Raw genomic sequence first — 15,664 nt, forward strand, 5'->3', positions numbered from 1 at the left:
GAGATCATTCGGGATGGACATTACTCCAGAAGACAAATTATGATTTTTGACAGATGATGCTGTATTTTACCCAGAACCAGGAGATACACCGTCCACAATTAAACTCTCCAGGTCAGAATTTATTGGAAGTATATCAATATATCAGATAGCACCCCCACCCTCACCCCATGCCTCTATATTTCACACCCCGTTCCCCCCACCCAACCCTATCCCTCTTCTCTCCCCACTAACCACTTCCATCCCCACCCCACATGTCTCCCACTCACCACAAGACAGGGGTTGTCAGAACTGGAATCTGATTGGCTGCTTCAGCTTATGGTGACCAAGCTGACGGGAGTGTCTTACTCAGTCACCAAACAGTGCACACCGTATACCATCCATCCTACTGCACTCACCCTATATCACCCTTCTTATATCACCAACCCTCTAACATCACCTTACAGCACCCACCGATATCACCATCTTACGGCACCAAACCTCTATCACCCAACAACACCCATCCTATATTACCCACCCAACAGAACCCACCCTACAACATCTACCTTACAACACCCGCCCGACAGCACCCACCCTGTATCACCCACCCTACAGCACCCACCCTCTATTATCCACCTTACAGCACCCATCGTATATCACCATCTTACAGCACCCACCCTACAGTACCCATCCTATGTCACCCACCCTATAGTACCCACCCACTATCACCCACCCTCTATCACCCACCCTCTATTACCCATCTTACAGCATCCATCCTATATAACCCATCCTACAGCACCCATTCTCACCCCCATCCAACAGTATCAGCCCTCACCCCACAAACCCCCACTCCGTGGTCCCTAACATCACTCGCCACCAACCAGAACATTATTTGAAAAATAAATCATTCACATTATGAATTATTCACATTGCTTCTCACAGCAACAAAGCAAGTTGACAATGTCAGTCATTGATTCTGGAGGTAAGATCTATTGTTTCTTTCTTGTACATTGTGTAGATAGCGTATGTATGTTCATTCATTTACAAATTCACACTGCTCTCCACCTTCTTCCCCACTGTGTTGTTTCCACCTGGGTTTGTAGCCTCTGGTCAAATTCCCAGTCCAGTCTTCTGTCACAAGTCATACTTTCAGCTCAGAGTCTGATGGTGAGAATGATTGAAGTGTCCATTACATTGAGGTGCTCCACAAAGCGATGCAGTTCCTACAGTTGCCACTAGGTGACTGTCTGCCTCTGTCAATATTAAACAGCGTTAACAACCAGGGAGAGAGCTCTTCTAAGCTCGTTGGTAGAGCCAGATTGCAAAGATCATCACAAATATCTGAAAAGAGAAAGATGAACACCACTGAAAGCAGATGATCTGATCACCATCATGTTTCTGTTTGTGAAACTGTGATGTAGAGTGTTTTGGAAGGCACAGGATCTGTGAAAGGAGCTGTAATAAGGTTAATCTTATTATTGTGTTAGGGTAGATGCTGGTAATGTCAATTGGTAATCTCATGCACTGGGGTCCCAGGTTCAGTTCCCATGAAAGCAGCTGGTGGAACTTAGATTCAATTAATTAATAAGATCTAGAAATTGCCAGTTTATCTGAACATTTTATTGTTTTCTAAAAAGAAATTTGTTTCCTTATCTGTCATCCTTACGTTGTCTGATCTACATGTAACTCCATATACTGGATTAGTGGTGCTGGAAGAGCACAGCAGTTCAGGCAGCATCCAACGAGCAGCGAAATCGACGTTTCGGGCAAAAGCCCTTCATCAGGAATAAAGGCCATTGTTTTTACCTACATGTAACTCCAGACCAACAGCAATCTGATTAACTCCTAACTGCCCTCTGAAATATTCCTGATGAAGGGCTTAGGCCTGAAACGTGGATTCTCCTGCTCCTCGGATGCTGCCTGACCTGCTGTGCTTTTCCAGCACCACATTCCCGACTCTAATCTCCAGCAACTGCAGTCCTCAGTTTCCCCTGCCTTCTGAAATAACCTAGCGAGTCACCACAAAACATTCAAGGAAACCCGCCATCAAACATTGCACCAGGAAGGACAATGACTACCCCAGCCCCTTATCGTGTGCTCCTTACTAACATCTTTTACTTAATTTGATTCAGCTTGTGTCAAAATGGAGAGAGCTGTCCCACCGACATTTCAAGAAACAGTGTGATATTATTGCACAAGCATAACTGACAAACCATGCCCTCAGAACACCACTGCCCACCCCCTTGGCACCAGGGCAGGACGTAACCAGTAGAGATGGTGTCAGAGTGCCTTTCAGACTGGAAGGATTCATCTTGAGTGGTGACAACCATCCACCACCTAGATTATGCACACCCTTCTCCACCAACACAGTGGCAGCAGTGTGTACCATCTACAAGATACACTGCAATAACTGAATTATCAATCATGCTGATTGTGGGCATCTGATGGTTCAGTATCTGAAGAGTTGTGAACGGCGCTGGATACGGTACAACCATAAGAACAAGAATCATGTGTTGAGGGGAGTCACACTTACTACAGAGCTAAGGAAAATCCAGGACTTCTGCTTGTAATGTAGGACTTGGCACAACACACAGGAGAAGGGAAGCCTCAGGTCACTACAAAGCTAAGGAAGTCAGACTGGATAAGGTCACGATCACGAGGAAACCCTCTCCAATTCCTCGGTTTGGGAAGAAATTGTTTGCGGTCAAAAAGTGTGGTGCTGGAAAAGCACAGCCGGTCAGGCAGCATCCGAGGAGAAGAAGAGTCAACTTTTCGAGCACAAGCTCTTCATCATGATCAAAACGTCGACTCACCTGCTCCTCGGACGCTGCCTGACTGGCTGTGCTTTTCCAGCGCCACACTTTTTGACTCTAATCTCCAGCCTCTGCAGTCCCCACTTTCTCCCAATAACTTTTTCACATGTTGTTTACAGGCAGCAAGGAGAAGGGAAAATACTGATTGGTCAGTCATTTTTGATACAATCTCACACCTTCAGTCTCCGTACGTTTTGCGAATATTGTCGCGATTAAGTCAATTAAAGGATTACCTCAATTATTAAGATCCAAATGTTCAGTGCTCCAAGCCCGTAAAGATAATATTCCACCTGCTCTGAAATGAGATCGAAGCAACCCTGCGTAAGACAGAAAATGTGATTTTTTTTATGTGTGTGTCTGTAACTATTCCAAAAGAGGACTCCTTTCCTCTCTGGCTTTCTTCTATTCATTTGAACATCTAGCAGGTTGGAGAGAGAGAGAGTTGGATACTCCTCTGCTATCTTGGGACAGGTTCAGTGTGTGAAAAGGACTGGAGCTTATATGTTAGACTTACACCACAAATCTACCAGAAGAAATCTTCACTAATCCTGCCTTGTTAAAAAAAAATCTGCGAGTCATGCATCCCACCTTTCATAAAAGATTTAGGGTGAGAGGGGAAAGATATAAAAGAGACCTAAGCGGCCACCTTTTCACACAGAGGGTGGTACGTGTGTGGAATGAGCTGCCAGAGGAAGTGATGGAGGCTGGTACAATTGCAACATTTAAGAGGCATTTGGATGGGTATATGAATAGGAAGGGTTTGGAGGGATATGGGCTGGGTGCTGGCAGGTGGGACGAGATTGGGTTGGGATATCTGGTCGGCATGGACGGGTTGGGCCGAAGGGTCTGTTTCTATGCTGTACGTCTCTATGACTCTATGTAGCCACCAATAAAGGCTGTTTAAACAATAAACTCACCAGTAATGCTGGGGTAGCTCTGGAATAAAGAAACTTACAATCGTTTGCACTCAGTTATTGGTATTTCTTCGCTTGCAAGCAAAGTACATTAACTATTTTTCATCAGGCCGTTTACTATCTTCATTCTGACCTGCTCAAAGTAGTGGATGTAGAAAAGTCTATCGGAAAATGCTACGATGTTGTGGCCATAACAGAGACGTGGGTTTCTCAGGGGCAGGAATGGTTGCTGGATGTTCCAGGGTTCAGAAAATTATAAAGAATAGGAAGGGGGGAGAAAGAGGAGGGGGTGTGGCACTGCTAATCAGAGAGGGTATCACAGCTACAGAAGTTACCATTGTCGAGGAGGGTCTGCCTACCGAGTCAGTATGGGTGGAAATTAGGAACAGTAAGGGAGCAGTCACCTGGTTAGGGGTTTACTACAGGCCCCCAAGAGCAGCAGGGAGATTGAAGAAAGCATAGGTCGGCAGATTTTGGAAAAATGTGGATGTAGTTGGGTTGTTGTAATGGGTGACTTTAACTTTCCCAATATTGATTGGAACCTCCTTCGAGCAGATGGTTTAGAAGGAGCTGTTTTTGTAAGGTGTGTTCAGGAGGGTTTCCTAACTCAGTACGTTGACAGGCCGACGAGGGGAGAGGCCATTTTGGATTTGGTGCTTGGCAATGAGCCGGGGCAGGTGTCAGATCTTGTGGTGGGAGAGCATTTTGGTGATAGTGACCACAACTGCCTCACATTCTACATAGCTATGGAGAAGGAGAGGATTAGGCAAAATGGGAGGATATTTAATTGGGGAAGAGGAAACTATGATGCTATCAGACGTGATTTGGGAAGCATGGATTGGAAGCAATTGTTCCATGTAAAGGCACTATAGACATGTGGAGACTGTTTAAGGAGCAGTTGTTGCAAGCGATGATTAACTATGTCCCTCTGAGACAGGCAAGAAGGGGTAAGATAAAGCCAGGAGGGGGCACGAGAAAGGCTTGGCTGGAAAGATTAGGGAGAATCCAAAGGCATTTTACACTTATGTGAGGAATAAGAGAATGATCAAAGAAAGAGTAGGGCCGATCAGATATAGCATAGGGAACTCATGTATAGAGTCTGAGGAGGTAGGGAAAGCCCTAAATGAGTTTTTTCCTTCTGTCTTTACTAATGAAAACGACCTTGTAGTGAATGAAATCATTGAGGAGCAGGTAAGCATGCTGGAACGCATTGAGATTGAGGAAGCTGATGTGCTGAAAATTGTGACAAACATTAAGATTGACAAGTCACCAGGCCCAGACCAGATTTGTCCTCGGCTGCTTTGGGAAACGAGAAATGCAATTGCTTCACCACTTGCGAAGATCTTTGCATCCTCGCTCTCCACCGGAGTCGTACCTGAGGACTGGAGAGAGGCAAATGTAATTCCTCTCTTCAAGAAAGGAAATAGGGAAATCCCCGGCAATTACAGACCAGTAAGTCTCACGTCTGTCGTCTGCAAGGTGTTAGAAAGGATTCTGAGGGATAGGATTTCTGACCATCTGGAAGAGCATGGCTTGATTAAATGCAGTCAGCACGGCTTTGGGAGGGGTAGGTCATACCTCACAAATCTTATTGAGTTCTTTGAGGATGTTACTAGACAAGCTGATGAAGGTTAAGCTGTGGATGTGGTGTATATGGACTTCAGCAAGGCATTTGATAAGGTTCCCCATGGTAGGCTCATTCAGAAGGTCAGGAGGAATGGGATACAGGGGAACTTAGCTGTCTGGATACAGAATTGGCTGGTCGACAGAAGACAGCGAGTGGTAGTAGAAGGAAAATATTCTGCCTGGAAGTCAGTGGTGAGTGGTGTTCCACAGGGTTCTGTCCTTGGGCCTTTACTGTTTGTAATTTTTATTAATGACTTGGATGAGGAGATTGAAGGATGGGTCAGCAAGTTTGCAGACGACACAAAGGTTAGAGGTGTCATTGACAGTATAGAGGACTGTTGTAGGCTGCAGCGTGACATTGACAGGATGCAGAGATGGGCTGAGAGGTGGCAGATGGAGTTCAAACTGGATAAATGCAAGGTGATGCATTTTGGAAGGTCGAACTTGAAAGTTGAGTACAGGATTAAAGACAGGATTCTTGGCAGTGTGGAGGAACAGAGGGATCTTGGTGTGCAGGTACATAGATCCCTTAAAATGGCCACCCAAGTGGATAGGGTTGTTAAAAAAGCATATGGTGTTTTGGCTTTCATTAACAGGGGGATAGAGTTTATAAAACTTTGGTTAGACCACACTTGGAATACTGCGTCCAGTTCTGGTCACCCTATTATAGGAAAGATGTGGATGCTTTGGAGACGGTTCAGAGGAGGTTTACCAGGATGCTGCCTGGACTGGAGGGCTTATCTTACAAAGAGAGGTTGACTGAGCTCGGACTTTTTTCATTGGAAAAAAGAAGGAAGAGAGGGGACCTAATTGAGGTGTACAAGATAATGAGAGGCATTGATAGCCAGAGACTTTTTCCCAGGGCAGAAATTGTTAACATGAGGGGTCATAGTTTTAAGCTGTTTGACAGAAAGTATAGAGGGGATGTCAGAGACAAGTTCTTTATGCAGAGAGTTGTGGGAGCAGCAGTTGTGGAAGTGAGGTCATTGGGGATATTTAAGAGACTGCTGGACATGCATATGGTCACCGAAATTTGAGGGTTCGTACATTAGGTTTACCTTACATGAGGATCAATGGTGGGCACAACATCGTGGGCTGAAGGGCCTGTTCTGTGTTGTACTGTTCTATGTTCTATGTTCTAATATCATTACTTTCTATTTTGGGCAAAGAGACTAGTTTAGAGACACTTAACATTCAGGCAATATTGAAGATATCTCTCCCACTCAGTAGATGGGATTTACAGGCCAAGTTGGATGTATTCAGGCCTTTTCTGCATTTCTGTAGCTCAGAGGGCTGTAATTCTTCCCAGAAGCTATTGTGGCAAGTTTTTACAGCTGTTTGAATGTCTGAAGCTCAGTTTCACCAGGAAAGAAAAATTGCCTGCACCAATACGGCCACCGCTGCCTTTTGAATTGTTCCACGGAGACCATTCCAGGCAGCATCAATTAACTTGTGCAACCATCGCCAAGGTAACAGGCCACTGCTCCATCCAGATGCTGTCTTCAAGATGTTGCCACCATTTGCTGTGTAACCAATGGACCGGGAGGAGCAAAGGGCATTAGTGACCCCCAGTGGCCTGGCTGCTTTCTCAAAATTACAGCGCAATTAGCAATTCCTGTACCACGGTTGAAACCATGAGCATCAGACTGTTTTAGAAACCTGGAGAGTGATAGAGCCATCGAATTCTACAGCCCAGAAAGAGGGCCTCCAGCCCATCGAGTCTGCACTGGGTAAAAACTAACGATTCTAACCTCATTTTCCAGAACTTGGCCCATAGCCTTGTCATTGCAAGTGCGCGTCTAAATACTTCTTCAATGTTACAAGGATTTCTGCCTCTACCCCCTGACAGGCAGTAAGTTCCACCTTCTCACCACATTCCAGGTGAAAACAGTTCCTCACATCTCGTCAAAACCTTCATCCCCTTACCTTAAATCTATGCCGCCTGGTCAGTGGTTCCCCCCATCATCAAGGGGTAAAGATCCTTCCTAACTCCCCCATCCATGTCCCTCTTCAATTTATACATCTCTCTCCCAGGTGAAACCCTCCAGCCCAGGCAACTGGTAAATCACCTTTGCATCCTCTCCAATGTTGTCACATCCCTCCTAGAATGTGGATTCCAGAACCGTGTACTCTAGCTGTGGCCTTACCAACATTTTATACTGTCCCAGCATCACCTCCCTGCTCTTAATCTCTAAGCCTCTGCTAATAAAGACAAGTATAAGTCTTCTTAGCCACTTTAGCCACCTGTCCTGATATCTGAAGAGACTGGTGGACATGCACACAAAGGATCCTCTGATCCTCAGTGTTTCCCATGTATTCCCTTGCCTTCTTTATCCTGCCCAAGTGCATCATCTCACATTTATAACGGATACTGGACATGTCTAGTAAAGACCAAGTGGTGTAATTTTTAATATTGTCCCAAGATGGTATCGCTGTTCTGGAAGGATAATGTTGTTGGGGAAGATGGAGGATGTGGCTGAAGCCATTCAGCATGAGGTGGAGTGAGAGGACATGGAAGAGGGCAGAACACTGCCAATGGAACTGTTAGCTCAGTGATTGACAAAGGACAAAGATTGACTCATCAAAATTCACATCGTACCTCACTCTACTCCCATCTTCCTTTCACAGAGTCTCAATAACCTGAAACAATTTCGCCGAGTTGCTCAATGTTTAAAGTTTCCATTTCCCTTCCCGCTGTCAAATGATGATAGCGCTCCCAGAGGTGATCAGTCATTGTCGGTTTAACCGACACTTTCACCGGGGAATTGCACAGGAGCCAGGCTCAATTCCCACAGTTCCTCCTTAGAAGTTGATCCTGGAATCTTTATGTCACAGAAGCCTCCTGCGGCCTCTCTGATTCTGGAACGTTCTGCGCTGAGTGGAGTGTTTCCTGAGTTGCTAACTCCTTTTCAGTGCTCATCAGCTCCACAGGACTGAGATGGTGCTAGGATGTTCTCTCCAAGAGGTCTGGAGCATGTGAATTCTCTGCTGAAGGTAGCTATTTCATCCCTCCATCACTTTCACATCTTATGGCGTGGAAGAGCAGACTTCTCTTCTCCTGTTCCCATGTCCTCATGTCACTAATGTTATTGTCATACTTGGGCTCACTGAGTAACCCCTCAAAAGCTGGTATCAGTGCATTCATTGTGGCAGGAACTCCTGGGAGCAGCAGAGCTTCTAGTTCTGTCCCTGCCCTCATTCTGTGCCTTTGACCTGAATGTGAAGACCCTTCATGCCCATTCCCACCTATCCCCAGTGTATCTCCTTCACAGAGAGACAGAGAAGACATTGTGTTTGAATTAGCCTATTCAATTCCAGCATAGTCAGTAACAAATCAGAGATGCACTCCACAAACGTACTCTATTCACTTTCTCCCTGGAGCCCCGAGTGTGAAGCACCCATTCTATCTCACAAGCTGTCAGTTAACATTTACCTCCCCTTCCCACAAACCTGCCACCCACCCGCATACAGTTCACTTTGCCCTTTTCTTCTTCACTGGAAGAATTTAGGAAGATTTAAGTTGTGATTTTGAAACAACAGAGGTTTCCTGCAACTTTTAAGAAAATGCCGCAGGCTGGAGCTATTGAGACAAAAGGTTTCTTTCTTAATGAGTCAGCCGTGCATTAGAGACAGACCGGCTGGACTGACCAATATCATTGTCTATTTCCAACTGAGACAATGTGAATCAATCAACTCATCCCGGACCCATTAACCCAAAGTGTCTGCTGTACATTTCTGAGCAGTTTTCTTCAAACCACATCCTAAGGAGGAAGGGGAGGGTTATTGATTGGACCAACTGGAGAATCGCTGATGGAGGAGCAAGTTACAAAGCTGCCCATCCAGTTTCTGGGAAGACAGAGAAAAGAATAAAGGGATTTCTGTGCAGCCGCATCGTTAACCCGACCCAGAGAGACCAAACCCTCTCCACTGAAGTCCTGAGCTGCTCGCAAACAGGCAGCTGCTCAGCAAATACTAAGCGACTCGCCAATAGAGAGCGTGATATATTTTTATAATTGTTGTGTCCTTGAAACTTGTCCCACAGTTAGCTGAATGACAGTAAGATTTGCTTGTTACTTTCTACGTACACATGCAGTGTATGAAATAAAGCACCAGACCAATATGCACCTGATCTTAAAAACTGAAAGAGCTGCAGATGTTGTAAATCTGAACCAAAAACAGAAATTGCTAGAAACGTTCAGCAGGTCTGGCAGCATCTGTGGAGAGAAATCAGAGTTAACGTTTCGGATCAAGTGAACTGAGCTTTTCCAGCAATTTCTGGTTATGTACCTGATTTTGTTTCACTCAGTATTTCAGTCCAATTGGAAATGAAAGATATTTGAAATACATGGATCACAAGTGGGTTCCAACTAGTATGCTGCCTTCATTTTGTTAGATATTTGCACTGTGGCACTTTTCCTGGATATCACTGCACATGAGAGAATACCTTCTAAGCTCTATCATGTCCTCATCTGAGTTGGTCTGAATGTGAAGTACCTTATTGTTGATGAACTCAACAGTTCCAGCGAAACATTCCTGCGTATTGATGATTGCTCTGTCGGCTGTGAGTTTGTCCCTCTTGCAACAAGCCTCTGGCACCTCATGGAAAGGGTTCAGAATGACAAACTCTAAGGTGTGCAAGAAATCCTTTGGACCATTTACGCCACAGCACTCAAACTAAACGACAAAGGAACAAGTTGAATCAGTGGTTATTGTTTGAAGTAGATCACTTGCTGGAGGCGTTTAGCTCGAATGCTTCTCTGAAGCTGTTTTTTGGCTCAGCTTCCAATTGATGACTGCTTTTATCCCATTTCCAATATTGTTATATAAACTTCAATGAATTGAAAGAAGGAAAGTCTGTGAAAATGTCCGGATTATTCCTTCCAAATTGCAGGGTCTGGGAGAGAGCATTTCAATTACAGGATCCTCCACAGCCTCTTTTCAGGAGTAGGATTAGAAATACTTTTCTTACCTAAAAATATTTGTTTTACGGCTAACGAAATACAAATCAGCAAGCCTCCCATGTAAAGGGAGACTGAAATCAGTCTGATCTGTCCCTTGTACTGGATTAGTGGTGCTGGAAGAGCACAGCAGTTCAGGCAGCATCCAACGAGCAGCGAAATCGATGTTTCGGGCAAAAGCCCTTCATCAGGAATAAAGGCAGTGAGCCTGAAGCGTGGAGAGATAAGCTAGAGGAGGGTGGGGGTGGGGAGAAAGTAGCATAGAGTACAATGGGTGAGTGGGGGAGGGGATGAAGGTGATAGGTCAAGGAGGAGAGGGTGGAGTGGATAGGTGGAAAAGAAGATAGGCAGGTCGGACAAGTCCGGACAAGTCAAGGAGACAGTTACTGAGCTAGAAGTTTGAAACTAGGATGAGGTGGGGGAAGGGGAAATGAGGAAGCTGTTGAAGTCCACATTGATCTGACCCTTGGCCTGTTCGTTGTGTGACAGTTTGACTCAGTAACACTCTCCTGTCTAAGTCAGTGGGTTACTTGCTTTAAGCCCCGTGAGTTTGAATTTCAATGTAGGATTACAGAAGAATTATACTGTTGTGGGTTAAAACAAGGCCCCGGTCTGCTTGTTCTATGTATGGGTAAAAACATTTAAAAAGGAGCCACCCACTGTTTATGAGAAGAGTTTTAGCAGGATGTTGCCTAGATTAGAGAGCATGAATTATAAGGAGAGTCTAGAAAAACTCAGGGTGTTTTCTCTGGAGCAGCAGAGGCTGAGGGGAGACTTGATAGAAATTTATAAAATTATGAGACACAGAGGTAGAGTTGACAATCAGAATCTTTGTCCTAGAGTTGAAATGTCTAATACTAGGGGGCATCCATTTAAGGTGAGAGGGGGAAGTTCAAAGGAGATGTGAGGGGCAAGTTTTTTTTTGCACATGTTGGTAGAAGTCTTGAACAGACTGTGGAGGTAGTAGCAGTGGAGCAGATACGATAGAGGCATTTAAGGGGTTTTTCAATAATTACATGAATTCACAAGGAATGGTAGGATGTGGACCAAGGGCAGGCAGAAGGGATTAGTTTAATTTGGCATCACATTCGCACAACATCGCGGGCCGAAGGGCCTATTCCTGTGCTGTACTGTTCAGTGTTCTATGTTCTAATTACAAATATTTCCACACAATTTGCTGTTAACTGGAACCATGTTGTTGCATTGAAGGAAGGGAGTTGATCGATTATTTCGAAGCAAATTCTCTGAAAGTGTTGTACACTAAGTTTCTGTTAACTGTGCTTCCCTGGTAGGCCTGTGAATGTTCGCATGTTAAAATGACACATGTTCCTACCTATGTTTGTGTCACCTGCAAATCTAGCTATCATACCTTCACTCCCTTCATCTAAGTCATTGATATGAATTTTAAATATTTGAGTCCAAGCACAGACTCTTGTGGGACTCAACTGGCCATATCCTGCCAATCTAAGACGTAGTGTGACATACTCTTGTTTCTTTAACCATCCCGCCAGCCTTCTTTCTGTATTAAAATGTCAATTTGCAATGAGCAATATTCTTTGATATGGCATTTTATTAAATGCTTTATGGAAATCCAAGTACAATACAACTACATACAATACAGTGCGTAGAATTTATAATAAACTTATAATAAATGTTTACTATAAATTCTGTGTCCTATGATCCTGCCCCATTGGCTACCTGATGAAGGAGCAGCACTCTGAAAGCTGGTGCTTCTAATTAAACCTGTTGGACTATAACCTGATGTTGTGTGACATTTAACTTGGTCCACCCCAGTCCAACACTGGCTCCTCCACATCACGGATAATATCTCTGAACAGACAGATTATGAAATATATAAAGGGTTAGCTTTAGAGCAAACTTGCGGGCTACGATAATTTCATTAAAGAGTTTATAGCTTGACATTTAGATAAACTCAAGATAACCAGGAAAGAACAGCATGATTTGCCTGCATTGCTCGCAAAACAAAGCTTTTCACTGTGCCTAGGTACACGTGGCAATCAATTCAATGTATAAATAAATGTTTTCATGAAAAGAATATAAAGTCTAACCAATTTATTGTCGCTATTTGATGGAGGAATATGGGTTGGGGCTATAGGAGAGCCTGTAGTCATATCGTATTTGGATTTCCTTAAAGTATTTATTAAGATGCATATCAAAGGATATTGCGGTGGCTCGTTGGTCTAGGGGTATGATTCTCGTTTAGGGACCTGTGTGTATTAACATGCGAAAGGTCTCTGGTTCAAATCCTGGACCAGCCCCCATTTCTTGGGGTGGCACGGTGGCTCAATGGTTAGCACTGCTGCCCCACAGCGCCAGGGACCTAGGTTCGATTCCGCCTCGAGTGACCGTCTGTGTGGAGTTTTCACATTCCCCATGTCTGCGTGGGTTTCCTCCCACAGTCCAAATGTGCAGGTCAGATGAATTGGCCATGCCAAATTGCCCATCATGTTAGGTGCATTAGTCAGAGGGAAATGGGTCGATGTGGACTTGTTGGGCCGAAGGGCCTGTTTCCATAATGTAGGGAATCTAATCCAATCTGCTCATTGTGTAGGGGGCAACATTTTAAAACAGAAAGACGACTGGTTGGGTGGTTATCAAAATGCCAAAATATGTCTTTGATTGACAGGATATGGCAAGTTGAGTCCCACAAGAGTCTGTGCTTGGACTCAAATATTTAAAATTCATATCAATGACTTAGATGGAGGGAGTGAAGGTATGATAGCTAGATTTGCAGATTACATAAACATAGGTAGGAACATATCGTGAACAAGACATATGGAGTTTGCAAACAGAATATATACGGGTTGACAGAGTGGGCAAAAATCTGAAAGATAATGTGGGAAAATGTGGAGTTGAGAGAGATAGAGTGAAAAAGCAAAAGTATCATTTAAACAGGGATAGATTGTAACTTGAAGGTGGAATATCTGAATGACCAGACTGTCTTATGAAGATAGGTTGGACAAGCTAGAATTGTTTTCATTGGGGTTTAGAAGAGGAAAGGGTGACTTAATTGAAGTAAATAAGATGGTCATGGCAAAGTGAATGAAAGAAAAGAGGTATCTGTGCCAGTCCAGAATTAGGGGAACTCTTAAAATCAGGGGTCATCCAGTTAGGACAGAGCTACGGAGAATTCCTTTTCCTCCCTGAGGATTTGGAACTCTTTTCTTTCTGAGTCAAACTCTCACGCAGCAAACAGGCCAAGGGACAGATCCAAATGATTTCAATCTCATTTTACATGGGAGGCTTGCTGACTTAAATTTCTTTGTTTGCAAGGCCATGATGGATTGAGTCTTGTTCGACAGGGAATCGAGGATCATCAGGAGGCAAATGTGGAATTCAGAACACCAACACATCAGTCTTTATTGTATTGAAAGATGGAGCAGGCTTGAGGGTTCTACATTGATTCCAGATGTTCAGACTTGAGGGATCTGCATTGATTCCAGATGTTCAGACAAATGCAAGGCCCATAATGACCAAAACCTGAAAAGTCCTACCGTTGGGTTTGGACATCAAGCTTGGAGTAAGGCTTGAATTCACTCTAAGGGAATCTTTCATTCATATTAGTGCATGTCCTTAACTGGGATAAATGGAATGATGCAAAGAGGTTTGGGGAAAAGATCATCTGGCCAACTTGTAGAGCTAGGACTTGGAAAAGAAAATGCAAAACAGAAAATAAATTAAACCTTTTGAAAAATATCTCTAATCTGACATTCAATTCCCTCCTGTACATAGACAATGTTTAAATTCAAAAAGCGACATACTCACTGCATTGGTGAGGAGAGATTCAGTGAGGTGAACTTACAAAAATCATGATGGAATTGGAATTGGCTGTGTAAGTACTGGTCTGATTGTCTCCAGTGTAATAGTTTATCAGATCATCTTCAAAATACTCCTTTGTCAACTGGAAAACAAAGCAGCTGCAGCAATGGAGGGGATAACAGCAAATTCACTTTCTTAACAATGTGATCAACTTGAAAACAGTGTCAGGACATGTGCAGCACACAACATTTAATCCTGATAAATACGGTACATCTTGATAGGTTCTAACAGGGAATAACATTGAAAGGGTTGGAGAAAGGAAAAGAAGTGACCTACGTGTCTGTGCGCTCAGACCACTGAAAGTTCATGACTAGTGTGCAGAAGGCTGAAGTTAGCAGGAATCTGGCTTGCATGAATGGAATCATTCAGCAGAGATTAACAGACCACATTTGGAAACTGTACAGGTCAGTGGGTCAGGTCACATCTGCCCAGTATTAGATCCCTACACCCTGGAAGATATATTGGTCTGGAAAAAAGGCCTAAAGGAGAGCAGAATTTCCAGCTGAAAATCCTGGACTAAGGGAGCCGATACCCTCGCTGGAACCCGGGGCTGGGGGAGCCAATATCCTCGCTGGAATACTGGGCTGGGGGATCCGATACCCTGGCTGGATTCCTGGGCTGGGGGAGCCGATACACTCACTGGAATCCTGGGATGGGGGAGATGGTACCCTCGCTGGAATACTGGGCTGGGGGAGCCAATCCCTCGCTGGAATACTGGGCTGGGGGAGCCAATACCCTCGCTGGAACCCTGGGCTGGGGGAGCCGATACCCTGGCTGGAATACTGGGCTGGGGGATCCGATACCCTGGCTGGAATACTGGGCTGGGGGATCCGATACCCTGGCTGGAATACTGGGCTGGGGGATCCGATACCCTGGCTGGAATACTGGGCTGGGGGAGCCAATACCCTCGCTGGAACCCTGGGCTGGGGGAGCCAATACCCTCACTGGAATACTGGGCTGGGGGAGCCAATCCCTCGCTGGAATACTGGGCTGGGGGAGCCAATACCCTCGCTGGAACCCTGGGCTGGGGGAGCCAATACCCTCGCTGGAATACTGGGCTGGGGGAGCCAATCCCTCGCTGGAATGCTGGGCTGGGGGAGCCAATCCCTCGCTGGAATACTGGGCTGGGGGAGCCAATACCCTCGCTGGAACCCTGGGCTGGGGGAGCCAATACCCTCGCTGGAATACTGGGCTGGGGGAGCCGATACCCTGGCTGGAATACTGGGCTGGGGGAGCCGATACCCTCGCTGGAACCCTGGGCTGGGGGAGCCGATACCCTCGCTGGAACCCTGGGCTGGGGAACCCTAGACTAGAGCCTGACAATGCGGAAGGAAAAACCGCAGGGAGTTACATACTGATGCTGATATAAACCGAGACTGAAGCCGCTGAAAGGAGTCGCTGGCCACAGATGACACCGAAAGTGGTGGTATATTGGACAGTAAATTCAGTTAGCGAAGGTTGCAACAGGATCTTGATCAATTGGGTCAATGGGCTGAGGAGTGGCAGGTGGAGTTTAATTTGGATAAATACGAGGTGC

General features: G+C 45.1%; 1 protein-coding gene across 1 annotated transcript in view; it reads right to left on the reverse strand.

The window, feature by feature from the left end:
• Window positions 1–737: 737 nt before the first annotated feature.
• Window positions 738–15,664, reverse strand: part of LOC140493430 (tetraspanin-18B-like) — a 202,605-nt gene continuing 187,678 nt past the window's right edge. The window contains exons 7-10 of the mRNA XM_072591856.1: window positions 14,111–14,209; window positions 9,824–10,003; window positions 3,023–3,106; window positions 738–1,317 (exon numbers count right to left, since the gene is read on the reverse strand). Of these exons, the coding sequence (XP_072447957.1) occupies window positions 1,273–1,317; window positions 3,023–3,106; window positions 9,824–10,003; window positions 14,111–14,209 (408 nt within the window). The 3' untranslated portion in view covers window positions 738–1,272. The remainder of the gene's footprint in view (window positions 1,318–3,022; window positions 3,107–9,823; window positions 10,004–14,110; window positions 14,210–15,664) is intronic.

This window comes from Chiloscyllium punctatum, chromosome 22 (assembly GCF_047496795.1).
Source record: "Chiloscyllium punctatum isolate Juve2018m chromosome 22, sChiPun1.3, whole genome shotgun sequence".
Classification (NCBI taxonomy): Eukaryota; Metazoa; Chordata; class Chondrichthyes; order Orectolobiformes; family Hemiscylliidae; genus Chiloscyllium; species Chiloscyllium punctatum.